This window comes from Melanerpes formicivorus, unplaced genomic scaffold, assembly GCF_026170545.1.
Source record: "Melanerpes formicivorus ecotype bairdi unplaced genomic scaffold, bMelFor1.0.p_v2 SCAF_77, whole genome shotgun sequence".
In the NCBI taxonomy this organism is placed as follows: Eukaryota; Metazoa; Chordata; class Aves; order Piciformes; family Picidae; genus Melanerpes; species Melanerpes formicivorus.
The window spans coordinates 2465028-2491922 of record NW_027142429.1 but is presented as its reverse complement, the minus strand read 5'-3'; the positions used below and the strand labels follow the sequence as shown (position 1 = coordinate 2491922).

The window sequence follows — 26895 nt, the reverse complement described above, 5'->3', positions numbered from 1 at the left end:
CGGCTACCCTCTGAACTCAGCTGAGGGTGGAGGCAGAAGCAGACCAGAGAGTGCTTTGTCCTCACATGGTTTGTCAATGGTTGATTTCTCTTCACACTTGGGTGGCTTGGGGCTGCCCCTCCCCCCCATTACTGAGGCAGCTATGCTTCCTTTTCTCACTGGGATGAAACTTGCTCGAGGATCTCAGACTTCAGGAGCATTACTGCTCAGAACCTGCTCTTCTCCACACTACCAGGTCATTTTCACAGCCTGCACTGTTCCCTCTTGTTTGGTTCTCTTTACAGAACACCAGTGATGCCCCCACCCCCCAGGAGCCCTGCAGCAGCAAAGGGAGGGCTGGCAGCTGAGCCAAGGAGCTGGAAGTGAAAACTGGCACCTGAGCTCTGAGAGGAAACAGCAAAGATCCCCTGAGCTCACTGCCTGCCTGCCCCCTGAGAGCTCAGCCTTTGCTGCTGCTGGCATCACAGCAGCAACCACTTCGGTTCCAGGAACAGTGCTGCTGAAGCACAACAGGAAACACACAGTGGAAAAGCTGCAGCCCCTTCTCGCTCCATCAGGTACAGCTCCAGCCTGGTTTCCTTGGGATAGGGACCACCAAACTCCCTCAGTTCCTTCAGTCTCCACCTCAGCAATCAGCAGAAGGCCTGGTGGAGCACAGAGGGCAGAGAGAGTGCAGGGGAGCAGGAGCCCTGTGCCAAGGGTCTTGCTTGGCTGCACTTACCTGCCATGGGCATGGCAAATGTAAGGGCAGACACCTGTGCCTGCATTGCCAGCTCCCAGTTAAGAGGCCCTTGTAGGGGGGGCTGCATTGCTGCAACTCAATTGCAGCACTGAAAGCAGTAAATCACAACCCAATTGTCCTCACACACCTTCGACTGAAGCTTTGTGAACACCACCAGTGTGGATCTGTGCTGGGCCTGAGCCCGAGGCCAGGGTGCCTGGCAGGGACCAGTGCCTGGCCTGCTGCTGCAGCCTCCTCCAGCTCAGTCTCCACAGGTAAGATATGTCCCCCAGGTACAGCCCAACACAGCCCCTGCACAACCACAGGAGGACAAAGCCTCTCAAACACCCAGAACCCCCCAGACACCGGGGAGCCAGGCGGGGGCTGAGCCCTTGGTGAATGCCAGGAGGGACCACCCCATGAGGCAGGATGGGAGCCTGGCTCCATCAGCTGCTTGAGGGGCTCCACACTCAAGGCTTAGCAGGGGGAGAGGCTCTGCTTGCTAAAGGTCTGTAGGGCCAGTGGTGCTGGGATTGGGCAGCAGCTCATGTGGATGCTGAGGTTAGACAGACTGGGGTGCTCCATGACCTCACCAAACGCAGCCTTGGGTCCCCAGCAGCATATCACAAACCAGCCCCAGCTGTGGGTTGTAAGGGACATTGAAGATCATCCAGTTCCAACCCCCCTGCCAGGCTGCTCAAGGCCTCACCCAGCCTGGCCTTGCACCCCTTTATGTCAGTTTTAAGGACACTCTGAAAGCAACACAGTAACATGAAAAATGATTAGGTTGTATTAGTTACAACTTACTAAACACTTATGGACAGGTGCAGTTTAGCTTCCCTTCAGGTGGATTCCTTACATTTCAGGTCCACAGCATTTATTCCTTCCAGTCTTTTTCAGGCTCTGCCAGGCTCAATCAATTTCTGAATCCAAGCATCTACCAGTTCCTGCCACTCTTCAGGGGCTCACACACAGCCTGGGCACAAGGCAGAGACAGCCAACTGGCATCCGACTGCCAGCTCTGCAGGATCACCTGGGACAACCACCAGCACCAGCAGCTCACTCAACCACTCATCTACTCATCAGCTGGGCTGGCAGCAGCAGGCTGACCTGGCATCAAGACCACAACAGTTTCCAGTTGCCTTTGCCTTGTGTTTCCACAGCTGGGAGTTGAAAACCACTCCACGGCAGGTGCAGAGAGCCAGGGATGCTCTGGGGCCGGTGGGACAGAGTCACAAACAGCTTCTCAGGCAGAGTGGAAAGAGGCCTTGCTGCTCGGCATGCCTTGGGAGGACACCTGTGTGGCACCCCTCAGGAGGGGCTGGCTGTGTTGTCCCCTCCAGGGGCTGTCCCAGCAGCCCCCCGAGCCCGGAGCAGCTCAGTGCTGGGTCGGTGTCCGGTGCTGGCAGCGTGGCCAGGGAAGGCTGACTCAGCCCAGCACATCCTCTGAGGCATGGTTCCGGCAGCGTGTGCCAAGGGCCAGGGGCCCTGGAGGGTTTCTCAGTCACACAGTAACCTGCCCTATGCTGGACCAAGGCATTCATCAGCACTAAGTGTGGCTTTTACGCCAGGTTTTGCTGGGCTGAACGTTTGCACTCGCACCCAGGCAGCAGAGGGGGCCTGGTGCTCCACCTCCCGCCCGGGCCGGGTGGAAGGACAGGCTCCCAGCCCCGGCTCCTGCCAGGCTGGCCACTTCCATCAGCGGTTTCCATTCCCTCATCCAGTCCGCTCCCGGTGCCTGGAGGTGACGAAGCAGCCTGTGCAGTCACTCTGCCAGCAGAGCCCTGGGAACCGGAACTGCCAGGCACAGGTCACTCCGGCAGTCACGTCCCAGCACAAGGGCAGCTCTCAGTGAGGTGGAGGCGTGCCAGGAGCGATGCTCACGCAGCGCAGGGAGGGAGAGCTCTGCCCCACACAGCACTGCCCAGGGCAAAACAAGCAGGGGCAGCCGGGGAGCACCTCCCCCAGACCACAACAGTCAGCCTGTGTGTGAAGACACAAGGTGAACACACAGCACACACACTCCAGAAGCCCCTGGGGCACAAAACCTGTGCTGGGCTCCAGGCAGCAAGTCCAGGCTGAGAAACAAGGAACAAATCCACTTCCAGAGTCCTTCTGCAGAGGCAGAGCTGAGCCCCCCACGGGCTGTGGCTCCAGCAGGTCCAGAGGCACCACCGGGAGGCAGAAGCTGGCAGGATCCCAGGGTGTGCACAGCAGAGCCCTGGCCCCAGCAGGACGAGCTGGCTGCTTGCCTTTAGCAGTCAGATGTTTTGCTACAGCCACAAGGGGTTTCTGTTGGTGTTCCTCATTTACTGCAGGAAGGATTCTCTGCTAACTCATCCATTTCCCTCCCAGCCGGCAGGTCAGCTGCAAAAGGAAGCTGGAGGCTGCGGCGTGAGGCAAGGTGCAGAAAGCTCCATCTCAAAGCTCTATGGCCCCCAGGTCACCTCAGCTTCCTTTTTCCCTTTCCTCCCCAGATGAAGGGGAAAAGAAAAAAGGCTCTCTGGAAAGGCTGTTTTAGACAAGTGCCACATCCAAGACCGTGACCCCCAGCCATGCCTCTGCAGCTGAGGGAACAGGCACCAGAGAGCCTGGTCTGGGGCTGCTCTCACTGAGCTGAGGAGCAGCAGACTGGACAGCTGATGCACTTGCTGCCCACCCTTCTCTCCTGGAGGTCACAGTCCCAGCCTGCTGTAACACACCCAGCAAAGCCCTCTGCTAACATCCACCAGGACAAGGCAAGGGGCTGGAGGTCACATCCAGCACTGCCTCAGAGCCAGAGCAGCAGAAACTCCCACAATGGCTGTGGTGAATGGCTAAGGGCTGGCACCCAGTTTAGCTATTCCAGCTTAATCTGCTTCTCTCCAGGGTTAACCAAGTGCCTGAATGTCTCCAGCCCTTGCCAAAAGCAAATCCAAGCCCCACAGGAGCTGCAGCAGCAGTTCCCCATGGTGCTGCTGAGCGTAGTGGTGCAGCAGAGCCACTGGTCCTCTACCAGAGCAGGCAGGGCTGGAGCTCAGCTGCACCACATTGCTGGCTGCAATTACCCTGCTGAGAGAGGAGCTGCAGCAGAGCCCATTCAGACAGCAGTGAGGGACTGGGAACAAACTGGTTTCAGGGCTTTCAGACCTTCAGACCCCAAGAGCAGGCCCTTGATGGCTGCGAGAAGCAGGTGGAGGTGGAAGGACAAATTGTGCCTGGTACTCAGCACAGCTTCTGCAGGCAAGCTGGGCCCATGGGCACTGCCCAGGCCTGTCCTCAACCTGCCACAGAGAGGATGCTAGCAGAGGCTGCTGGGGCATGAGGAACAAGTGCCTGGAGCACAGGGAGCAGGGGAAGCGGGGGCTTGGCCTCTGGCAGGAGCCACCCTGGCTGTGACCCTGCTGCGTGCGGGCGGCAAGCGCACAGCCAGAGGTCACCCCTCAGAGGCTGGCCCGGCTGAGGAAGTTGGAGGCTGTATTTTTAACCTTAAACTTTAAATAACTGCAGTTTTGTTGGGGTTGTTTTGTTGTTTGGGGTGGGTGTTTTTTTGTTGCACTCCAGCCTCTGCTGATCCCTTCCTTCCCCGGCAGCCACTTCCAGAAACTCCACCGGCTCCAAAAGGGAAGAGCTGAGTTCCCCTCTGTCAGAAAGGGTTCACTGCAATGATGCTACTGGCACAAAGGACTTGAAACACCAAAGTTCTATTGTCTTTCCAGTCACAGCTTTGAGAGCAGCTCAGCTCTTGAGTCAAATGAACGCTACACAGGAGAAAAAAATGATGTCCTAAACAGCACAGACCATGAGGAAGAGAGATCTTTGGAACAGAGAGAGAACTGCATTCAGCATCATACCACAGCCAGCTGCACCAGGACAAGAGTCTGTGAGGTTCATCCAAACACCTTCCTACAGGAGTGAGGCAGCTGTACAACCTGCCTTCCCACTCCTGGCTCTACAAGTGGGCAGTGAGGAGAGATACACACTAGCTCTACACAGCAATCACTCGGTGGGCACACAAACAGGCCCCTTCAGACTTCAACAAGATATCAGTGGTTCCACAATGCTACATTCATGCTACCAAGTTCACTGGATGGGGCTTTCACATCAGAAAAAGAGAAAGGGAAGAACAGCTTTGTCTGTCTCCAGTGAGGAACATAACCACAGGAGGTAAAAGGGTCAGCAAGGGAAAAGGAGAGAGTTTTGTGTCAGCTTTTTAACCCTGCCACTGCCATCTCCTTCTGTGAATCACACCTGGTGGTGTGCTCTCATCCTGCCTGCAGCTCCCACCTCTCAGGAGCTCAGCTGGTGGGAGCCACCCTGCTAAATCACCAGGAACTGGCACCAATTTGGTTCCCTTTTGATAGCTGACACTTCACTCCAAAAGCTGCAGACCAGTGCCTGTTATCCCCTTCAGCCCAAGCCTGGAAAACAGGACCCAGGCAAAAGGACAAGAGCCCAGCCAGGGCTGAGAGGCAGCCAGCAAACCTGCCAAGCTCAGGCCAGCTCAGCAGGGCAGCTTCCCCACAGCTCCCAATTGCCTTCAGTGTCTCTAAAGCATCTCTCCCCACCTAGTCCCCTCCTTGCTTACTCTATGTACATTATTTCTTCACAAGTTTTGCTATAAAACTGCTCTAAATGTACAGGGGTCAGCAGCTCCAGCCAGAGAGAGGCCTGCTCCCCAAAACCACAACCACAGGGAAGTCACAGGGAAGGAGTAACTACAGAGCAGAACAAGTTGCTCTTCTTGTAAGCAGTTAAAAGATTTGTACACATATTCTCCCTTCACAACCAACTGATTTTAGCTCTCAGGAAACCAGGAAAGCAAAGGAATCCCTCCTGCTTGTTCCCCAGTGAATCTGACTTGTCTAAGAAACACCTGGGCTCACCTCCCAGAACTGCCAGGGTGACCTACACAGGCTGCAGGCACTGCTTACCCTCTGAGAAGGAGAGCAGAGGGTGAAACAAGCTCTTCCCAAAGCAAAAAGCCAACATTCCACAACACATCCTCAAGCACAGATCAATTGGTTGGGCCTGGGAAAGACCTCCAAGGTCATCCCCCTGTGCTCTCCAAGCTCTGCTTTCCCGCTGTCCTGCACGGGAAAGGGTGGTGAGCAGCTCAGAGCACTGCACAGGTCCCTTTTAGCCCCGGGAAGGAGGTGAGTTACGCACAGGCAGCAGCTGGCAGCCCAGCCACCGGCGGGCAAGATTCAAGTCCCTGCTGCACAGCCTGTGCTGTGCTCCTCCACATGCCTCAGGGAACAGCCTCCAGTGGAGGATTTCTGTGCTGCTCCACGCAGCAGAGCTCGTCCCCTCCACACACACACACACAGAGAGCAATGAACGAGTTAATTGCCATGGCTATTACTTATCTACTTCATTTGTATCCCGGCGCGAAGCCGGCAGGGAGGCTCCCTCCCAGCCGGGACCCCTGCGGTTCCAACCGAGGAAAGGAGTTCAGCAAAACTCAAGCCCCTGGGTTTTAAGTTTTGCAAAGCAGCAAAAGAGAAAGTAAGGAACCAAGTTGTGTCTAACTGGAGGAGAAAACACACACACACGGGGTGGGGGGGTGGGGAGAGCAGGTACAGGGTCAGTGCAACACAGCTACTCCGAAAGGAAAGGACCAAAACCACCGCGAGGGATGCAGCAGACATGCAGGGTCTGCTAAGTGACCTTAACCCCGTGTTTGCTGGTGATTAAATATGTCTACAGAAGATAGATTACCAGGGGTGGGGTGGGTTTGGGCTATATTTTCAAGCAGACCCCCCCTACCCCCCCCCTAAATACCTCACCTATTGGTTACTGGTGTGTTAGTTTTACCTAAGGAAGGAGTGGGAGGGATTTCACCACCGCCCTCCCCCCTGCTTCTCGCTATAAAAATTGCACTTATTTGCTATGAAACAAACCCAAAAGATCTGGATTCTATACTCCAGTAGATATTCACATGGAAATTGGATCCTCTTGAGCTAAGCTTACAGGAGGTGGTGTAGCAGTCCTTGCTCCTCCAGACCCCTCCCCAGCGCAGCGGGTCCCCGCCGGCGCCGCGCTCCGCTCGCCGCCTCGGCGTGCCTGGGTGGCTGACTCTGGTGGGGTCGGGTTGTGTAAGAAAACCTGAGCTTCAAAAGTCTTTAAAAGGACCTGCAATCAAATCTGGCCCATTCTGACCCAAAACAGCTCAGTTCTGCAAGGATCTCCCAGCCTGTCCTCCGTTCACGCAGCTCCTCCTGAGACACCGCGGCTCTGACCCGAGGCGAGCGAGGCCTCAAACCCTCTCCCCCTCCAGTGTCTCTTGACCCAGGAGGAGGCTTCCCTCCTGAGGGCTCCTCCTTCCCTCCCTTAGGCTTCCTCAAGGGCTTCCAAGGGCTCCCTGTGCCAATAAAAAAGTCTCTCTGCAATCAGCATGACTTCTTGGACACCGGTGATCGACTTCCTCTGGCAAAGCCTTCTGCAGCTCACAAAATGTCATCGTAGTCCAAGAGCTTGGAGTGCTGGCGCGTCTTCCACAGGCGGAACAGGCGGAAGTCAAAGTAAGTCTCAATCATCTGCTTACCTGCAAGGCAAAGGAGGCAGGGGGCTCACACCCTGCAGCAGCAGAGAGACCCCAGAGGCATCACAGCCTGCACACAAGGGAGAGACCTCAGAGGGCTCACAGCCTGCACACAAGGGAGAGACCTCAGAGGGATCACAGCCTGCAGCCAAGGGAGAGACCTCAGAGGGATCACAGCCTGCAGCCAAGGGAGAGACCTCAGAGTGGTCACAGCCTGCAGCCAGCAGAGAGACCTCAGAGGGATCACAGCCTGCAGCCAGGGGAGAGACCTCAGAGGGATCACAGCCTGCATACAAGGGAGAGACCTCAGAGGGGTCACAGCCTGCACACAAGGGAGAGACCTCAGAGGGGTCACAGCCTGCACACAAGGGAGAGACCTCAGAGAGATCATAGCCTGCAGCCAGGGGAGAGACCTCAGAGGCGTCACAGCCTGCAGCCAGGGGAGAGACCTCAGAGGGATCACAGCCTGCAGCCGGGGAGAGACCTCAGAGGGGTCACAGCCTGCACACAAGGGAGAGACCTCAGAGAGATCATAGCCTGCAGCCAGGGGAGAGACCTCAGAGGCGTCACAGCCTGCAGCCAGCAGAGAGACCTCAGAGGCGTCACAGCCTGCAGCCAGGGGAGACACCTCAGAGGGATCTCAGCCTGAGCCAAGGGAGAGACCTCAGAGGGATCACAGCCTGCAGCAGCAGAGAGACCTCAGAGGCGTCACAGCCTGCAGCCAGGGGAGACACCTCAGAGGGATCTCAGCCTGAGCCAAGGGAGAGACCTCAGAGGGGTCACAGCCTGCAGCCAAGGGAGAGACCTCAGAGGGGTTGCATCCTGCAGACAAGGATCACAGGATCAGAGGATGTTAATGGTTGGAAGGCATCTCTGGAGATCATCAAGTCCAACCCCCTGCCAGAGCAGGACCATGGAATCCAGGTCACACAGAACACATCCAGATGGGGCTGGAAAGCCTCCAGAGGAGACTCCACAGGCTCTCTGGGCAGCCTGCTCCAGGGCTCTGTGACCCTCAGTGAAGAAGTTCCTCCTCATGTTGCGGTGGAACCTCCTGTGCTGTGCTCAGGGAGGTTACATCCTGCAGCCGAGGGACATTGCAGAGCCTGCAGCAGCCCCAACTTCCCCACACAGGGCCAGAGGAGAAGCTGTCCATGTGCTGCACTTTGAGGACAGGCACTCAGCAGCTCCCCAGGGCATGTGGAGGTGCCCGTGGGAATCAAACATCTCTTTAGATCTCCTCAAACCATGAAAGGCTCCTTGATAATCCCCTCGGCTGGGTTTGTCCAGGGGGGGAGGGAACTGAGCACAAAATCTGTCTCCAGACTTTGACCTCTCTGCACTGGCTGCAGAAAGGGGGTTGGGGGGATGGGACAGGAGCTGGAGAGGATCTGACAGCAGCTCCTACAGATTGAGAGCTGCCCCTGCCCTGCACAGCTGCCCCTTCCCCTGCACAGCTGCCCCCTGCCCTGCACAGCTGCCCCTTGCCCTGCACAGCTGCCCCCTGCCCTGCAGAGCTGCCCCTTGCCCTGCAGAGCTGCCCCCTGCCCTGCACAGCTGCCCCTGCTCTGCACAGCTGCCCCTTGCCCTGCACAGCTGCCCCTGCTCTGCACAGCTGCCCCCTGCCCTGCACAGCTGCCCCTGCTCTGCACAGCTGCCCCCTGCTCTGCACAGCTGCCCCTTGCCCTGCACAGCTGCCCCTGCTCTGCACAGCTGCCCCCTGCCCTGCACAGCTGCCCCTGCTCTGCACAGCTGCCCCCTGCTCTGCACAGCTGCCCCTTGCCCTGCACAGCTGCCCCCTGCCCTGCAGAGCTGCCCCTTGCCCTGCAGAGCTGCCCCCTGCCCTGCACAGCTGCCCCTGCTCTGCACAGCTGCCCCTTGCCCTGCACAGCTGCCCCTGCCCTGCATAGCTGCCCCTTGCCCTGCACAGCTGCCCCTGTCCTGCACAGCTGCCCCTGCCGTGCACAGCTGCCCCTTCCCCTGCACAGCTGCCCCCTGCCCTGCACAGCTGCCCCTGCTCTGCACAGCTGCCCCCTGCCCTGCACAGCTGCCCCTGCTCTGCACAGCTGCCCCCTGCCCTGCACAGCTGCCCCTGCTCTGCACAGCTGCCCCCTGCCCTGCACAGCTGCCCCTTGCCCTGCACAGCTGCCCCCTGCCCTGCACAGCTGCCCCCTTGCCCTGCAGAGCTGCCCCTGTCCTGCACAGCTGCCCCTGCTCTGCACAGCTGCCCCTTCCCCTGCACAGCTGCCCCCTGCCCTGCACAGCTGCCCCCTTGCCCTGCAGAGCTGCCCCTGTCCTGCACAGCTGCCCCTGCTCTGCACAGCTGCCCCTTGCCCTGCACAGCTGCCCCTGCCCTGCACAGCTGCCCCTTGCCCTGCACAGCTGCCCCTTGCCCTGCAGAGCTTCTCCCTGCCCTGCACAGCTGCCCCTGTCCTGCACAGCTGCCCCTGCCCTGCACAGCTGCCCCTGCCCTGCACAGCTGCCCCTTGCCCTGCACAGCTGCCCCTTGCCCTGCAGAGCTTCTCCCTGCCCTGCACAGCTGCCCCTGTCCTGCACAGCTGCCCCTGCCCTGCACAGCTGCCCCTGTCCTGCACAGCTGCCCCTTGCCCTGCACAGCTGCCCCTTGCCCTGCAGAGCTTCTCCCTGCCCTGCACAGCTTCTCCCTGCCCTGCACAGCTGCCCCCTGCCCTGCACAGCTGCCCCTGCCCTGCACAGCTGCCCCCTGCCCTGCACAGCTGCTCCCTGCCCTGCACAGCTGCCCCTTGCCCTGCACAGCTGTCCCCTGCCCTGCACAGCTGCCCCCTGCCCTGCACAGCTGCCCCTTGCCCTGCACAGCTGCCCCTGTCCTGCACAGCTGCTCCCTGCCCTGCACAGCTGCCCCTGCCCTGCACAGCTGCCCCTTGCCCTGCACAGCTGCCCCCTTGCCCTGCACAGCTGCCCCCTGCCCTGCACAGCTGCCCCTGCCCTGCACAGCTGCCCCCTGCCCTGCACAGCTGCCCCTTGCCCTGCACAGCTGCCCCTGCCCTGCACAGCTGCCCCTGCCCTGCACAGCTGCCCCCTGTCCTGCACAGCTGCCCCTTGCCCTGCACAGCTGCCCCTGCCCTGCACAGCTGCTCCCTGCCCTGCACAGCTGCCCCCTGTCCTGCACAGCTGCCCCTTGCCCTGCACAGCTGCCCCTGCCCTGCACAGCTGCCCCCTGCCCTGCACAGCTGCCCCTGCTCTGCACAGCTGCCCCTGCCCTGCACAGCTGCCCCTTGCCCTGCACAGCTGCCCCTGCCCTGCACAGCTGCTCCCTGCCCTGCACAGCTGCCCCTGCCCTGCACAGCTGCCCCTTGCCCTGCACAGCTGCCCCCTGCCCTGCACAGCTGCCCCTGCCCTGCACAGCTGCTCCCTGTCCTGCACAGCTGCCCCTTGCCCTGCACAGCTGCCCCTTGCCCTGCACAGCTGCCCCTGCCCTGCACAGCTGCCCCCTGCCCTGCACAGCTGCCCCTTGCCCTGCACAGCTGCCCCTTGCCCTGCACAGCTGCCCCTGCCCTGCACAGCTGCCCCTTGCCCTGCACAGCTGCCCCTGCCCTGCACAGCTGCTCCCTGCCCTGCACAGCTGCCCCTGCCCTGCACAGCTGCCCCTTGCCCTGCACAGCTGCCCCCTGCCCTGCACAGCTGCCCCTGCCCTGCACAGCTGCCCCTGCCCTGCACAGCTGCCCCTTGCCCTGCACAGCTGCCCCCTGTCCTGCACAGCTGCTCCCTGCCCTGCACAGCTGCTCCCTGCCCTGCACAGCTGCCCCTGCTCTGCACAGCTGCCCCTTGCCCTGCACAGCTGCCCCTTGCCCTGCACAGCTGCCCCCTGTCCTGCACAGCTGCTCCCTGCCCTGCACAGCTGCTCCCTGCCCTGCACAGCTGCCCCTGCTCTGCACAGCTGCCCCCTGCCCTGCACAGCTGCCCCTTGCCCTGCACAGCTGCCCCCTGCCCTGCACAGCTGCCCCTTGCCCTGCACAGCTGCCCCCTGTCCTGCACAGCTGCTCCCTGCCCTGCACAGCTGCTCCCTGCCCTGCACAGCTGCCCCTGCTCTGCACAGCTGCCCCCTGCCCTGCACAGCTGCCCCTTGCCCTGCACAGCTGCCCCCTGCCCTGCACAGCTGCCCCCTGCCCTGCACAGCTGCCCCTGCTCTGCACAGCTGCCCCTTGCCCTGCACAGCTGCACCCTGCCCTGCACAGCTGCCCCTGCTCTGCACAGCTGCCCCTGTCCTGCACAGCTGCCCCTTGCCCTGCACAGCTGCCCCCTGCCCTGCACAGCTGCCCCCTGCCCTGCACAGCTGCTCCTTGCCCTGCACAGCTGCCCCTGCCCTGCACAGCTGCCCCTTGCCCTGCACAGCTGCCTCCTGCCCTGCACAGCTGCCTCCTGCCCTGCACAGCTGCCCCTTGCCCTGCACAGCTGCCCCCTGCCCTGCACAGCTGCCCCCTGCTCTGCACAGCTGCCCCTTGCCCTGCACAGCTGCCCCTGCTCTGCACAGCTGCCCCCTGCCCTGCACAGCTGCCCCTGCTCTGCACAGCTGCCCCCTGCCCTGCAGAGCTGCCCCTTGCCCTGCAGAGCTGCCCCCTGCCCTGCACAGCTGCCCCTTGCCCTGCAGAGCTGCCCCCTGCTCTGCACAGCTGCCCCTTGCCCTGCACAGCTGCCCCCTGCCCTGCAGAGCTGCCCCTTGCCCTGCAGAGCTGCCCCCTGCCCTGCACAGCTGCCCCTGCTCTGCACAGCTGCCCCTTGCCCTGCACAGCTGCCCCTGCCCTGCATAGCTGCCCCTTGCCCTGCACAGCTGCCCCTGTCCTGCACAGCTGCCCCTGCCGTGCACAGCTGCCCCTTCCCCTGCACAGCTGCCCCCTGCCCTGCACAGCTGCCCCTGCCCTGCACAGCTGCCCCTGTCCTGCACAGCTGCCCCTTGCCCTGCACAGCTGCCCCTTGCCCTGCAGAGCTTCTCCCTGCCCTGCACAGCTTCTCCCTGCCCTGCACAGCTGCCCCCTGCCCTGCACAGCTGCCCCTGCCCTGCACAGCTGCCCCCTGCCCTGCACAGCTGCCCCCTGCCCTGCACAGCTGCCCCCTTGCCCTGCAGAGCTGCCCCTGTCCTGCACAGCTGCCCCTGCTCTGCACAGCTGCCCCTTCCCCTGCACAGCTGCCCCCTGCCCTGCACAGCTGCCCCCTTGCCCTGCAGAGCTGCCCCTGTCCTGCACAGCTGCCCCTGCTCTGCACAGCTGCCCCTTGCCCTGCACAGCTGCCCCTGCCCTGCACAGCTGCCCCTTGCCCTGCACAGCTGCCCCTTGCCCTGCAGAGCTTCTCCCTGCCCTGCACAGCTGCCCCTGCCCTGCACAGCTGCCCCTTGCCCTGCACAGCTGCCCCCTGTCCTGCACAGCTGCTCCCTGCCCTGCACAGCTGCTCCCTGCCCTGCACAGCTGCCCCTGCTCTGCACAGCTGCCCCCTGCCCTGCACAGCTGCCCCTTGCCCTGCACAGCTGCCCCCTGCCCTGCACAGCTGCCCCTGCTCTGCACAGCTGCCCCTTGCCCTGCACAGCTGCCCCTGCCCTGCATAGCTGCCCCTTGCCCTGCACAGCTGCCCCTGTCCTGCACAGCTGCCCCTGCCGTGCACAGCTGCCCCTTCCCCTGCACAGCTGCCCCCTGCCCTGCACAGCTGCCCCTGCCCTGCACAGCTGCCCCTGTCCTGCACAGCTGCCCCTTGCCCTGCACAGCTGCCCCTTGCCCTGCAGAGCTTCTCCCTGCCCTGCACAGCTTCTCCCTGCCCTGCACAGCTGCCCCCTGCCCTGCACAGCTGCCCCTGCCCTGCACAGCTGCCCCCTGCCCTGCACAGCTGCCCCCTGCCCTGCACAGCTGCCCCCTTGCCCTGCAGAGCTGCCCCTGTCCTGCACAGCTGCCCCTGCTCTGCACAGCTGCCCCTTCCCCTGCACAGCTGCCCCCTGCCCTGCACAGCTGCCCCCTTGCCCTGCAGAGCTGCCCCTGTCCTGCACAGCTGCCCCTGCTCTGCACAGCTGCCCCTTGCCCTGCACAGCTGCCCCTGCCCTGCACAGCTGCCCCTTGCCCTGCACAGCTGCCCCTTGCCCTGCAGAGCTTCTCCCTGCCCTGCACAGCTGCCCCTGCCCTGCACAGCTGCCCCTTGCCCTGCACAGCTGCCCCCTGTCCTGCACAGCTGCTCCCTGCCCTGCACAGCTGCTCCCTGCCCTGCACAGCTGCCCCTGCTCTGCACAGCTGCCCCCTGCCCTGCACAGCTGCCCCTTGCCCTGCACAGCTGCCCCCTGCCCTGCACAGCTGCCCCCTGCCCTGCACAGCTGCCCCTTGCCCTGCACAGCTGCCCCTGCCCTGCACAGCTGCCCCCTGCCCTGCACAGCTGCCCCTGCTCTGCACAGCTGCCCCTGCCCTGCACAGCTGCCCCTTGCCCTGCACAGCTGCCCCTGCCCTGCACAGCTGCTCCCTGCCCTGCACAGCTGCCCCTGCCCTGCACAGCTGCCCCTTGCCCTGCACAGCTGCCCCCTGCCCTGCACAGCTGCCCCTGCCCTGCACAGCTGCTCCCTGTCCTGCACAGCTGCCCCTTGCCCTGCACAGCTGCCCCTTGCCCTGCACAGCTGCCCCTGCCCTGCACAGCTGCCCCCTGCCCTGCACAGCTGCCCCTTGCCCTGCACAGCTGCCCCTTGCCCTGCACAGCTGCCCCTGCCCTGCACAGCTGCCCCTTGCCCTGCACAGCTGCCCCTGCCCTGCACAGCTGCTCCCTGCCCTGCACAGCTGCCCCTGCCCTGCACAGCTGCCCCTTGCCCTGCACAGCTGCCCCCTGCCCTGCACAGCTGCCCCTGCCCTGCACAGCTGCCCCCTGCCCTGCACAGCTGCCCCTTGCCCTGCACAGCTGCCCCCTGTCCTGCACAGCTGCTCCCTGCCCTGCACAGCTGCTCCCTGCCCTGCACAGCTGCCCCTGCTCTGCACAGCTGCCCCTTGCCCTGCACAGCTGCCCCTTGCCCTGCACAGCTGCCCCCTGTCCTGCACAGCTGCTCCCTGCCCTGCACAGCTGCTCCCTGCCCTGCACAGCTGCCCCTGCTCTGCACAGCTGCCCCCTGCCCTGCACAGCTGCCCCTTGCCCTGCACAGCTGCCCCCTGCCCTGCACAGCTGCCCCTTGCCCTGCACAGCTGCCCCCTGTCCTGCACAGCTGCTCCCTGCCCTGCACAGCTGCTCCCTGCCCTGCACAGCTGCCCCTGCTCTGCACAGCTGCCCCCTGCCCTGCACAGCTGCCCCTTGCCCTGCACAGCTGCCCCCTGCCCTGCACAGCTGCCCCCTGCCCTGCACAGCTGCCCCTGCTCTGCACAGCTGCCCCTTGCCCTGCACAGCTGCACCCTGCCCTGCACAGCTGCCCCTGCTCTGCACAGCTGCCCCTGTCCTGCACAGCTGCCCCTTGCCCTGCACAGCTGCCCCCTGCCCTGCACAGCTGCCCCCTGCCCTGCACAGCTGCTCCTTGCCCTGCACAGCTGCCCCTGCCCTGCACAGCTGCCCCTTGCCCTGCACAGCTGCCTCCTGCCCTGCACAGCTGCCCCTTGCCCTGCACAGCTGCCCCCTGCCCTGCACAGCTGCCCCCTGCCCTGCACAGCTGCCCCTTGCCCTGCACAGCTGCCCCCTGCCCTGCACAGCTGCCCCTTGCCCTGCACAGCTGCCTCCTGCCCTGCACAGCTGCCTCCTGCCCTGCACAGCTGCCCCTTGCCCTGCACAGCTGCCCCCTGCCCTGCACAGCTGCCCCCTGCCCTGCACAGCTGCCCCTTGCCCTGCACAGCTGCCCCTTGCCCTGCACAGCTGCCCCCTGCCCTGCACAGCTGCCCCTTGCCCTGCACAGCTGCCCCCTGCCCTGCACAGCTGCCCCCTGCCCTGCACAGCTCCCCCTGTCCTGCACAGCTGCCCCCTGTCCTACAGAGCTGTGCCTTACAGTCACAGAATGGTTTTGGTGGAACAAGACCTTTCAGACCATTGAGTCCAACCATTCTCTAACTCTACCCAGGCTGGTGCTGAGCCATGGCCCTTAGCACCACATCCCTGCCTCTTTTAAACCCCTCCAGGGATGGGGATTCAGGCAGCTCCCTGGGCAGCCTGCTGCAATCTTTGAGAACCTTTGCAGTGAAGAAGTCTCTTCCAATGTCCAACCTAAATCTCTCCTGGTGCAGCTTGAGGCCATTTCCTCTTCTCCTGCCACTTGTTACTAGGGAGGAGAGTCCAGCCCCCACCTGGCTCCATCCTCCCTGTGGTAGAGAGCAGTGAGGTCTCCCTCAGCCTCCTCTTCTCCAGACTAAGCCAACCCCTGACCCTTCAGCTGCTCCTCCCCAGCCCTGTTCTCCAGACCCTTCCCCAGCTTGGTTGCCCTTCTCTGAACCTTCTCCAGCACCTGAATAGCCTTCCTGGAGTGAGGGCCCCACAACTGACCCCAGTACTCGAGGTGTGCTGAGCACCACCACTGCCCTGGCCCTGCTGGCCACACTGTTGCTGATCCAGGCCAAGATCTCTTCTGGCAGCTCAGAAGGTATCACAGCAGGACACAGCAATGCAGCCACTGGCACCAGTCCCCCCCTGGCACCCCTGATGAAGGTGGGGGGGCTCTCCCCAGGCAGCCCCAGGCTGGGCAGTGTGCAGCGGGCTGGCACTGGAGGCAGGCAGTGCACAAGGGCAAAGAAGCTTGGCCTCTGGGACAGGCCTCAGCCAGGGGATTTTCACTTTGGAGGCCTGGTTAAGATTAGTTTCAGATGACTTTGCACAGGATCAGAGAGGCTGTGCTGTGGGCATGTCCCAGACTGATCCAGGGCATAAATGCAGATGGATTCTTCTGCCCAGCTTCCTTCTTAAAAGCTCACACACAGAAGCCAAGGCACACAGAGACCCAGGGACTGCCCTGCAAGAGGCTTCTCAGCACCCAGGTAGGAGCAAGCTCACTGTGGGATCTGTGCAAGCACTCTAAAGCTGGCTCCAGAGCTCAGCAGGACAGACACACACAGAGCTCTGCCCAGCACCTGTGTGCCCAGCTCCTGCTCCTGCTCCTTCCTGGGACTGTGAGGGGGAGTTGAGAATAACCCCTGGCTGCTGCTGCCAGCTCTGAGCAGCAGAGGAAGTACCCCCAGTGTGTCCAGCCCAGTGCTGCATGGCTTTATCTTCCAAGATAACAAAGTGCCAAGGACTACAGCAAGGACACAACAACAATGGCAAACTCAGGGCACACTGCTGAGGGAGCTGCACCCAGAGCCACAGAGTGCTGGGGGCTGGAGGGGACCTCTGAAGATCATCACATCCAAGCCCCCTGCCAGAGCAGGATGACCTAGGGCAGGTCACAGAGGAACACAGGCAGGCAGGCCCTGAAAGCCTCCAGAGCTGGAGACTCTAATTACATTTGCCAGAGAGGAGGATGGGAATATCTGTGCCCCCTGGAACTCTCCTGAGCTGCAGGCAAAAAACCAACCCCAACCCCAGCCCAAACCCCAGGCAGAGCAGCCTGAGAATGGCTCTCAGGGGCTCCAGCCCAGCCACTTCTTGATGGCACAACTCACTTGGTACCAGTGGTTGGGGCCCTGGAGCAGACACCTCTGCACAGTTAGCCCCAGAGGAAGGCCTGGCTGCATTGCACATGCCCTGCTAACATCAGAAACCCTCTAAACTCAGCCCAGAAAGCTGCCTGCTGCTCAGGCTCCTTTGCCTCTGCCAGGAGCCTGGGGAGTGCCCCCTGGCTCCAGGCCCAGCCACCAGGGTATGTGAAATGAGACCCTGGAGGAGCTGCAAGGGGAAATCCAGGCTCAGCAACTGAACTGCACAAGCAAACTGAAGCCCTTGGCAGGGCTTAAGGGAGCTCAAAAGTGCCTTTCCAGGAGGATGGCCACTGAGGGAGGCAGGGCAGCTGGGAAGGAGTGTGTCCTCCTGCAGAACAGCCATTACCTTGAGCTGATAGTTCAAGTGGAGACTCAAAGGCAACCCTATAAGGATTCATTAAGTTTTTCAGATTCTGAAATAGCTGCAAAGGAAACAAACCCAGAGTTAGAAGTGCAGACAAGGAGCAGCCCCAGGGCAGCCCAGCCTGCCCCAGCCTTGCTCCCTGCCTCTGGAAAACGTTTCACTCTTGTCACAGAATCACAGGATGCCAGGGGTTGGAAGGGACCTCTGGGAATCACCCAGGGCACCCAGGCACACAGCCAGGTGGCTTTGAATGTCTCCAGAGCAGACTCCACAGCCTCTCTGGGCAGCCTGCTCCAGGCTCCAGCACCCTCACAGGGACAAAGTTTCCCCTCCTGTTCCCCTGGCATCTCCTCTGCTCCAGCTGCCCCCAGTGCCCCCTGTGCTGTCCTTGGCCATCCCTGAGCAGAGCCTGGCCCTGTGCTCCCCACACTGCCCTGCACATCTTTGTCACCAGCCATGAGGGCAGCCCTCAGGCTCCCCAGCTCCAAGCCCCAGCTCCCTCAGCCTGTCCCCACAGGGAGATGTTCCACTGCCTGCAGCAGCTCTGTGCTGGACTCTCTCAAGCAGTTCCCTGAGGTCCTTCTCGACCTGAGGGGCCCAGAACTGGACACAATATTCCAGAAGTGTCCTCACCAGGGCAGAGGAGAGGGGGAGGAGAACCTCTCTGAGCTGCTCACCACAGTCCTTTTAATCCCCCCCAGGATGCCCTTGGCCTTCTTGGCCACAAGGGCACATTGCTGGCTCATGGCCATCCTGTTGTCCACCATGACTCCCAGGTCCTTTTCCCCAGCAGATCAGCCCCCAGCCTGCACTGGTTGATGAGGTTGTTCTTTCCCAGATGCCAGACTCTTTTGTCCTTCAAAACATCCAGCCCACAGGAGAAGTGCTCTGAATGAAGTGCTCTCAAAGGCTTCAGTGCTTGTCCTGCCTGTCACTTGTCATCCCTCCCTGCCCTCTGGGGCAGGCTCCATCCCTAATGTGGCTCCCCTGCTCTCAGCCACTGCTGGGCCAGGCTGGCAGCCTCTTCCCACACAGCAGCAGCAGCAGGTTGAGCCTTCCCAGCCTGCCTGTTGCCTTCCTGGCCTTGGTGCCACTCTGCAGGCATGCCCAGAGAGAGGAGCCCTGGGAAGCTCTTACCTTCTCCCCATTGGGGTTTCCAAGAACATAGCAGCCCATGATGTGAATGATATTTGGTTCAGGATTGACTTTACTCATCAGCCTGCTCAACCTCTTCCAGAAGCTGGGAGAAAGAGGGAGATAACAGAATACACAACTGAAAAAGCAAAGAGAACTGTGTCCCTGTGTGCACCAGTGTGTGGGCACCCACTGCTCAGGAGGGGCTGGCAGCAGGAGGAGCAAGCTGCTCAGGAGGAGCCACTGGTTCTTGTACAAGGAAGAGCAGGGACAGAGCAAGGGCCTGAGGAGCAGCTTCAGGTCATGTGGCAGAGATGGAGGAGCAGACTCCAGCAGGAGTGCTTTCAGACTGAGTTTTATTAAGCAGCTCCCCCCAGCTTCCTCTCTCCCATTTCTATCAACCCTTTGTCTCTGCAGACAGCAGTGCCAGCAGTGCCCTGCTTCCTTCCCAGGGCATGGCACCAGCAGAAGCCAGCTGCAGAGGATGTGCTTCTGCACAGCCAGCCAGACACCACCAAACCAGGCCACCCTGTGCCAGTGCCTGCTGCTGCCCACCAGTCAGAGCCAGTGTGCCAGGCTGTGCCTCAGCCACCTGAGGTACCACCCCCTCCCTCTGCCCTGGGTTTGAGCAGTGGCTTCTGGGGAGCACCAGAGCTCAGCAGCTCCCCTGTGGGGTCTGCACCCAACTGCAGCCTAAGCCTTCCTCAGGCCTGCTTGCCAGGGAGACACAAGCTGGAAGGGGCATTCACTGCCAAGCAGCCAAGTGTCCAGCTGTGTGCTCACAGCCTGCTGAAGGTCCCCCAAGGAGGGGGCAGCTGTGGCTGGGCTGTGCTCAGGAGCAGGCACAGACACAGGGGCTGCAGGAGGTTATTCACAGTGCTGGTGCCAGAGCACCCAGCAGGTGTTGCTGTTCATCCTGCCAGCAAAAAGCTGTGCAGGAGCAGGTTGGTGTGCATCCTCTCCCCCACGACAGAGCACTGCCAGCCAAGTGAGCTGGAGCCAGCACAAGTGAGCAGGCAGCCAAACAGGCAAAGCTTAACTCCCTGCAAGAGGCAGAATTGCCTCAGCAACCCTGGCTGGCAGGCTGGCATGCTACTGAAATTCCTCCTCAGGAAGGTGCTGGACTTTGAGCAGGCTCTGCAGAGGCAAATTCCATTTCCCCCTGCAATGAGGAGGGCAGTTAGCTGGAGCCAGCTGAGGGGGGAAGGATTTGGGTTTCTGCCACCAGCTGCCTGCTTAGAAATGCTGCCACAGCCACCTCTGAGGGGCAGAGGCACAAGGGGCATGCTCTGCTTTCTGGGCAGCAAGGCTTTTGTCAGCAGGGGAAATATACTTCCCCCCTTCCTGTGAGCCTCTCTGATCCAGACAGACACTAAACAGCAGATAAAGGCAGAAATCTCCTGGTGGCCTGTCCCAGAGCCACACCACCCCAGGGCTGAGCTCAGCTCTGTCTGGTTTGCAACTCCCTGCAAAGGAGCTGAAAGTTGCTCCAGACTCCCCCCTCAGCCTCCTCCTCCTCTGACCAAGCCACCTCAGCTCCTTCCACTTCTTCTCTACCACATGCAACAAACAATGAGCAAACCAAGCAGGAAAAGGCTGCCAGAGGCCAGAAGCCCGAGGCAGGCACTCACAGGATCATATCTTCCTCCTTCTCCACTTTGGCAAAAGTGGCAACCTTGTTCTTTAACAAGTACAAGTGGCCAGGACCTCCCTGCAAGAGACACAGACAGAGAGCTGCAAACCACTTGCACAGGCCCTGAAGGAACAAACCCTGGCTGTGGTGCTCATCCTGCACAGCCATACCCAGGATCATAGAATCACAGAATGGTCAGGGCTGGAAGGGACCTCAAGGCTCAGCCAGTTCCAACCCCCCTGCCATGGGCAGGGACACCTCACACCACAGCAGGTTGCTCACAGCCACATCCAGCCTGGCTGCAAACACCTCCAGGGATGAGGCTTCCACCACCTCCCTGGGCAACATGTGCCAGGCTCTCACCACCCTCATAGGGAACAGCTTCTTCCTCACATCCAATCTCAATCCACCCATTTCTATTTTGTTCCCCCAATGACACCCTCAAGTCCCTCCCCAGCTTTCCTGTAGCCCCCTGCAGATCCTGGAAGGCCACAATTAGGTCTCCTCGGAGCCTTCTCCTCTCCAGCCTGCACAATCCCAACTCCCTCAGTCTGTCCTCACAGCAGAGCAGCTCCAGCCCTCTGCTCCTCCTCGTGGCCCTTCTCTGGACACCTTCCAGCACCCCCAGATCCTTCCTGGCCCAGAGGTTCCCGAAGGGGATGCAGCGCTGCAGGGAACTCCAAGCGCAGTACTGGGGCCGCGCCGCCAGGGGGCAGCGCAGGCTCGGCAGGCTGCGCCGCCCCCGGAGCAGACAGCGCAGGGCTCGCTCAGGAGAGATTCACCCACGGGGAGGGCGCCGGGGGGTGGATTCTCTCTCCTGTGTTTACTGTGCTGTGCCCACCTCGCTGCAGAAAGGCACAGCAACAGACAGGAATCTTCACTGTGGGTGGCTGGAGAGCAATAAGGAAGACAAGGAAGCCTCTTTCTTTCGTTTGGGGATGCCAGGGGACTTGCCGTGGTAGGCAGATGAATCAGAACTGCTGGGGCTGGAAAAGCCCTCCAAGATCATCCACTCCAACCATCAACCCAGCCCCACCATGGCCACCAGGCCACGTCCCCCGGTGCCATGGCCACAGGTTTCTTGAACCACTGCAGGGATGGGGACTCCATCACCTCCCTGGGCAGCCTGCTCCAATCCCTGACCGCTCTTGCAGCAAAGACATTTATCCTCATCTCCAGCCTGACCCTCCCCTGGCACAATTCCAGGCCATTTCCTCTCATCCTGCCACCTGCTACTAGGGAGCAGAGCCCAACCCCCACCTCCCTCCCATCTCATTTCAGGGAGTTGAGGAGAGCAATGAGATCTCAATCTGCTGCTGAGCAAAGCAGGGATAAGCAGGCAAGAACCACTGCACTTGGCAGCAGCAGCAGCAGGCATAAGCAGATTGAGTACAAGATCAGGAAAAGGAAGTCAGCCCAGGTCAGGGTGCTGCAAACTGCAGCCCTGCAGCATGAGGCACGTGGGAGGGAGCTACATTAGGTTAACTTCCTAGCTTCTCATTTCAAGCTTCCTTGCACAGCTGCTGGGAAAGCCTGAAGCTGTCCACCCTGAGGAACAGGAGACTTAGGATGGAAATCCCCAGTGAGCCCCAGATGGAACAAGGCCTGGCTGTCCCACACAGCTCAGCAACGCTGGCCCCTGGGCCCTCCCCAGCTCGGGGCTGTGCCACCGGCCCCTCTGCTGCACAGCACACGGCACTGGCCCAGCAAAGCTGGGTGCAGGCTGCAGCCATCAGGGAAGGGAATGGAATGGAATGGAATGGAATGGAATGGAATGGAATGGAATGGAATGGAATGGAATGGAATGGAATGGAATAGACCAGACCAGGTTGGAAGAGACCTTCAAGATCATCATGTCCAACCCATCAACCAACCCATCCCACCTAAACAACTAACCCATGGCACCAAGCACCCCATCAAGTCTCCTCCTGAACACCTCCAGTGATGGTGACTCCACCACCTCCCCAGGCAGCACATTCCAATGGGCAATCACTCTCTCTGTGTAGAACTTCTTCCTAACCTCCAGCCTAAACCTCCCCTGGCACAGCTTGAGACTGTGTCCTCTCGTTCTGGTGCTGGGGGCCTGGGAGAAGAGACCAACATCCGCCTGTCTACAACCTCCCTTCAGCTCAGGTGCTTCCTCCTTTCCCTGGAATCCTCCTTCTGAAGGCTGTGCTAATGCTGCTTAGCCTGGGGTTCCTTGAAAGCAGCTGAGAGGCAGCCCAGCTCCAGGCTTGGCCACACTCACTCAGCTTTCAGCTCTCGCTGGCACAGCAGCTGCTCGGCGCCTGGGGGGAGTGGGAAGTGAAAGAGCTGTACCCAGTGCAGTTATTTTCACAGGGAGCTGACTTGGCAATATTGGTTCCTCTGGGGAATTTTCCCTGGGGAGGGGGGAAGAGAAAAAAAACCCCACCCCACCCCAAACCAAGGCAGCCACCCAAAGTGCTTCACAACTTTCACATACTTGGCAAAATATCAGCATCTTCCAGATTCTGCAGCCTTTCCGGTAGATGTTGAGCTTCTTCTCTATTTCCTCTGCAAAAATAAACCCCCACCCCCCCCAAGAAAAAAAACCCAACATGTTGGAAAAGGTGAGCCATAAAAGCAGGGAAAAAAAAACTAATGATTAGCCTTTCTGGCTGTTCATTGAGTCCTGAACACAGGAGGCTGAGCTGCGCGAGGCGCTCGGCGCCTGCGTCCCACCGAGGTCACAGGATGCCAGGAGCTTAGGGGATGGGAGGGACCTCTGGGGATCATCAAGTACCCCCCCTCTGCCAGAGCAGGGCCAGAGAATCCAGCACAGCTCACACAGGAGCACATCCAGATGGGGCTGGAAAGGCTCCAGAGAAGGAGACTCCACAGCCTCTCCAGGGAGAGCTCTGTGACCCTCCCAGTGCAGAAGTTCCTCCTCATGTTGAGGTGGAACCTCCTGTGCTGGAGTTTCTATCCATTGCCCCTTGGCCTATCCCAGGGCACAGTGAGCAGTGCCTGTCCCTGTCCCCTCCCTCCTGACCCCCACCCTCAGGTATTTACAGACATTGATTAAACCCCCCTCTCAGTCTTCTCCTCTCCAGACTGAACAGCCCCAGGGCTCTCAGCCCCTCCTCACAGTGCAGTGCTCCAGGCCCTTCAGCATCCTCATGGCCCTTTGATTTCTCCCTGTGGACAGCAGCAAATCCCAGTGGATCACAGGGCAGGGGAGGAGCAGTGCCCCTCCAGACACTGCTCTAGAGTGACCACAACTCTGCAGCAGACCCAGCTGGCCTGACCCTACAGGGTGCAGTGAGCAGGTATCTTTGCTGCCCTGTGCCCTGTTCTCAGCTTGGTGCTGAGAAGCTTCACCAGAAGCTTGGTGTTGAAAATGGCTGCAGAAGCCAAGCTTCATGAGTGCAGCTGAAGGAGTGAGAGGTGTCACTGGGGTGATCAAAACACCTCTGTGAGTGGAGCTGAGGCACAGGGCAGTGGGGGAACTTTCTCAGAATCACAGACAGTTAGGGGCTGGAAGGGACCTCCAAAGCTCAGCCAGTCCAACCCCCTGCCAGAGCAGGGTCACCCAGGGCAGCTCACACAGGAACACAGCCAGGTGGCTTTGGAGTATCTCCAGAGAGTGAAACTCCACAACCCCCCTGGGCAGCCTGCTCCAGGGCTCTGTCACCCTGACAGGGTAAAAATTCTTCCTCCTGTTGACATGGAACTTCCTCTGCCTCAGCTCCCACCCCTGCCCCTTGTGCTGGCATTGGGCACTCTAAGATATTGCTCAGTTCTATTTGCAGGAGTTAAAAGGAGGAAGTTAGCACTCACATACCTAGGATGTCATCAAAGGTGGCGTGTTCATGGTCCTGCAAATCAAGAGAGAAGAGATACCAAGGTTCACTGCCAGCACATCAGCTCCATGGCCTTGGCCTTGTGACAGTCTCACACCATCCCATTCCCAGGCAAACAGATGCTTTAAGGGCACTGTTACAGCAGCTGGTGACTTCTAGTCACATCACAGTAACTGCCACCCTGAGCCATACCTCAGCAAAGAAGCTGAAGACTGAATGGTCCACAAAGACCAAATCAATCCAAAGACTCAAGGGTGAATCCTGCAGACAGGCCCCAAGCACATACCACCCATCAGATGTAGTCAGCATCAGTGCTGTGCTTGCCTCTTGGCCCATGGTTTGTAGCCAGCCTCTGGCTTTACAGGCATCCATCTGCCTCTCTGTACCCAACCTCTGTCTTTAGACATGTCCATGCTGGCTAACAGATGGCCACACTCCCAACACACCTGCCCCTGGCACATCAGTCACCAGGACACCTCTCAAAGGAAGAGAGAGGCAGCAAAGCTACCCCCCAGCAGCACTGCCTGCTGCACAGTGAGTTTTCAGGGCTGTCAGTCCCACCCTTCCCTTCCTAATGAAGTGAAAATAGAATCACCACAGAATCAATGAGCTTGGAAAAGAACTCAAAGATCATCAAGTCCATCCTGCCACCCAGCACCTCCTGACAACTAAACCATGGCTCCAAGTGCCACATCCAATCCCTTTTTGAAACACCTCCAGGGATGGGGACTCCACCACCTCCCTGGGCAGCACATTCCAGTGGCCAATTCCTCTTTCTGGGAAGAACTTCTTTTAAGATCAAGCCTAAACTTCCCCTGGCACAGCTTGAGACTGTGTCCTCTTGTTCTGGTGCTGGCTGCCTGGGAGAAGAGACCAACCCCCACCTGGCTACAACCTCCCTGCAGGGAGCTGGAGAGAGCAAGAAGGTCTCCCCTGAGCCTCCTCTTCTCCAGACTAAGCAACCCCAGCTCCCTCAGCCTCTCCTCACAGGGCTGTGCTCAAGGCCTCCCACCAGCCTGGTTTCCCATCAAGTGACTAGGGACAAGACAGCCAGCAGGGTGGACTCCTGCCTGAGCAGTGAAAAAGCAAGGTTCAAGCAAGGACTGACAAGGAGGAAATGGTGAGGAAGCTCCAAGGTCTGAGCACAAGGAGGAGCCCTAAGCCTGCCAGCAGACAGCTCCATCTTCCCCTTGCCACCTTTCCCTGCTGCTGCCCTGCCTGCAGTCTGACAGCCAACAGAGCAATTCTCACTCTGCTTCATTCTTCTACCCAGACCTGAGCCCCTCACAAAGCTACCCCAGACCCCACCTCTGGGTTCAGCCCTTCCCTGACAGCTCTTCCAAAGGAGTGCCCCAGTGTTTGAGCAGCAGCATGAGAGGCTGCAGGGCAGCAGGGCTGTACTCACGTAGAGGATGGGGATGATGGAGGGGTCGTCCCTGCGGATAATCGTCGGGACATACTCTGCTTTGGGCACCTTGGAAGAAATGAGCTGCAAAGGGGGGAAAAAAAGAAGAAAAGAAGTGCAACAGCATGAGGAGAAGTCAACAGAGTCTGGACAGAAGCCCCAAGGCCATGACAGCAGTGCTCTGTTCAGCTGCCCTCGAGTGTTACCCAAGCCAGCAGCTGTCCCAGCCCATCTGCACCCCTCTGGAAGGTCCTCCAAGCCTTTGGGCCACTGCTGAGCACCCCCAGGCCTGCCAAGTGTCCCCACGTGTCACAGTCTCCTCAAACCCCAAGAAAGCAGCCCAAGAGGCAGGACTGACTCTGAGAGAACAGTTTCTGAAGGGGAGACTGCAACAGTTTATGAAGGGGCTACAGAATCCTGGGTGCAGGAGGAAGCAGCTTGTTCACAGCTTCACAGGACAGGATGGTAGGGGTTGGAAGGGACCTCTGGAGATCACTGAGTCCAACCCCCCTGCCAGAGCAGGTCACACAGGAACACACTTGAAAGTTTCCAGAGAAGGAGACTCCACAACCCCTCTGGGGAGCCTGTTCCAGTGCTCTGTGACCCTCACAGTGAAGAAGTTCCTCCTCACATTGAGGTGGAACCTCCTGTGCTGGAGTTTATATCCACTGCCCCTTGTGCTATCACAGGGTGCAGCTGAGCAGAGCCTGTGCATCACTACAAGCTGCTGTATCCCAATAAAGACCAGTTCTGTACAGCCCTCCCCTGAGCCAGGGTCTGTGCTTCAGGCTGGGAAGGGGCCCATGGGGACATGGCTGCATGCCTGAAGAGGAACCAGCCATGGGATGGAAAGGCACCAGGCACAGGTAGGATGCCAGGCAGATGCAGGTTGCTTGGCAGCTCTGGCTGAAGCTTCAGCTGGCTCCATCAGCACAAGAGGCCATGGGGATGGACCTGCCATCAGCACCAGCCACAGGCCTACAGGAATGGGGGCAGCTGGACTGTGCTGTGATTTCAGGCACCTCTGCTCATCACTGTCAGTGGAAGAGGCTCCTAAGTGCAGCCTGGGTTCCAGCTTGGACTGGCTGAGCAGCCCTCCCTCCTGGCAGGCAGCACAGCACTGCTTTGGCCACGCTGGAGTTGTGGTAGAGCTTCTGAAGAGGCACAATACAAAGAGTCCAGGGATGGGCAATCACCACCTGGGAGACACACTGTCAAGGGCTCAAGTGTTTGGGTCCCAGTGCCAGGGTCTCACCTGGTCACCCTGCTCTGAGCATGCCTTAGGGCTGAGCCTGCCCAGCCAGCCTGGGAACACACATGAAGGCAGAACTGTCTCCATGGCCTTCGCTGTGGCCAGGCCCCAGCAGGCCCCATCCAAACACAGCACTGCTGTGCTGTGCTGGCAATGCTGCACTCTGCCTGAGTGCTTGTGAATGTGGCCAAAGGAGAGAAGTGACAGAACCTGGTCCTGCCTGCCCAACCCCAGAGAGCAGAGCCAGGAGGAGCATGGGGAAGCCTAGCACTGAGGAATGATACCAGAGCAGAAAGCATCTCAAGGGATGACCTACAGCTCCAAAGCAAACCAGGCCAGCCACGACAGCAGGCAGTGACTGCTGGGACTGGGGCTCTTGTTGGGCATATCCAGTCTCAGGCTAACTGAATTCAGTGTGGGTGACAGCCCTGGTCTGACCTGGG

The 26895-nt window shown here is 60.2% G+C and overlaps 1 protein-coding gene across 4 annotated transcripts in view; it reads right to left on the bottom strand.

Annotated features, from left to right (window-relative positions):
- Nucleotides 1-1488: 1488 nt before the first annotated feature.
- Nucleotides 1489-26895, bottom strand: part of NSMF (NMDA receptor synaptonuclear signaling and neuronal migration factor) — an 82147-nt gene continuing 56740 nt past the window's right edge. For all 4 annotated transcript variants that reach the window (XM_068164237.1, XM_068164239.1, XM_068164238.1 and 1 more), the window contains 7 exons: nucleotides 25201-25284; nucleotides 23777-23810; nucleotides 22436-22506; nucleotides 19970-20049; nucleotides 18342-18444; nucleotides 17187-17262; nucleotides 1489-7247 (listed from right to left, as the gene is read on the bottom strand). In XM_068164237.1, the coding sequence (XP_068020338.1) occupies nucleotides 7150-7247; nucleotides 17187-17262; nucleotides 18342-18444; nucleotides 19970-20049; nucleotides 22436-22506; nucleotides 23777-23810; nucleotides 25201-25284 (546 nt within the window). In that variant the 3' untranslated portion in view covers nucleotides 1489-7149. The remainder of the gene's footprint in view (nucleotides 7248-17186; nucleotides 17263-18341; nucleotides 18445-19969; nucleotides 20050-22435; nucleotides 22507-23776; nucleotides 23811-25200; nucleotides 25285-26895) is intronic.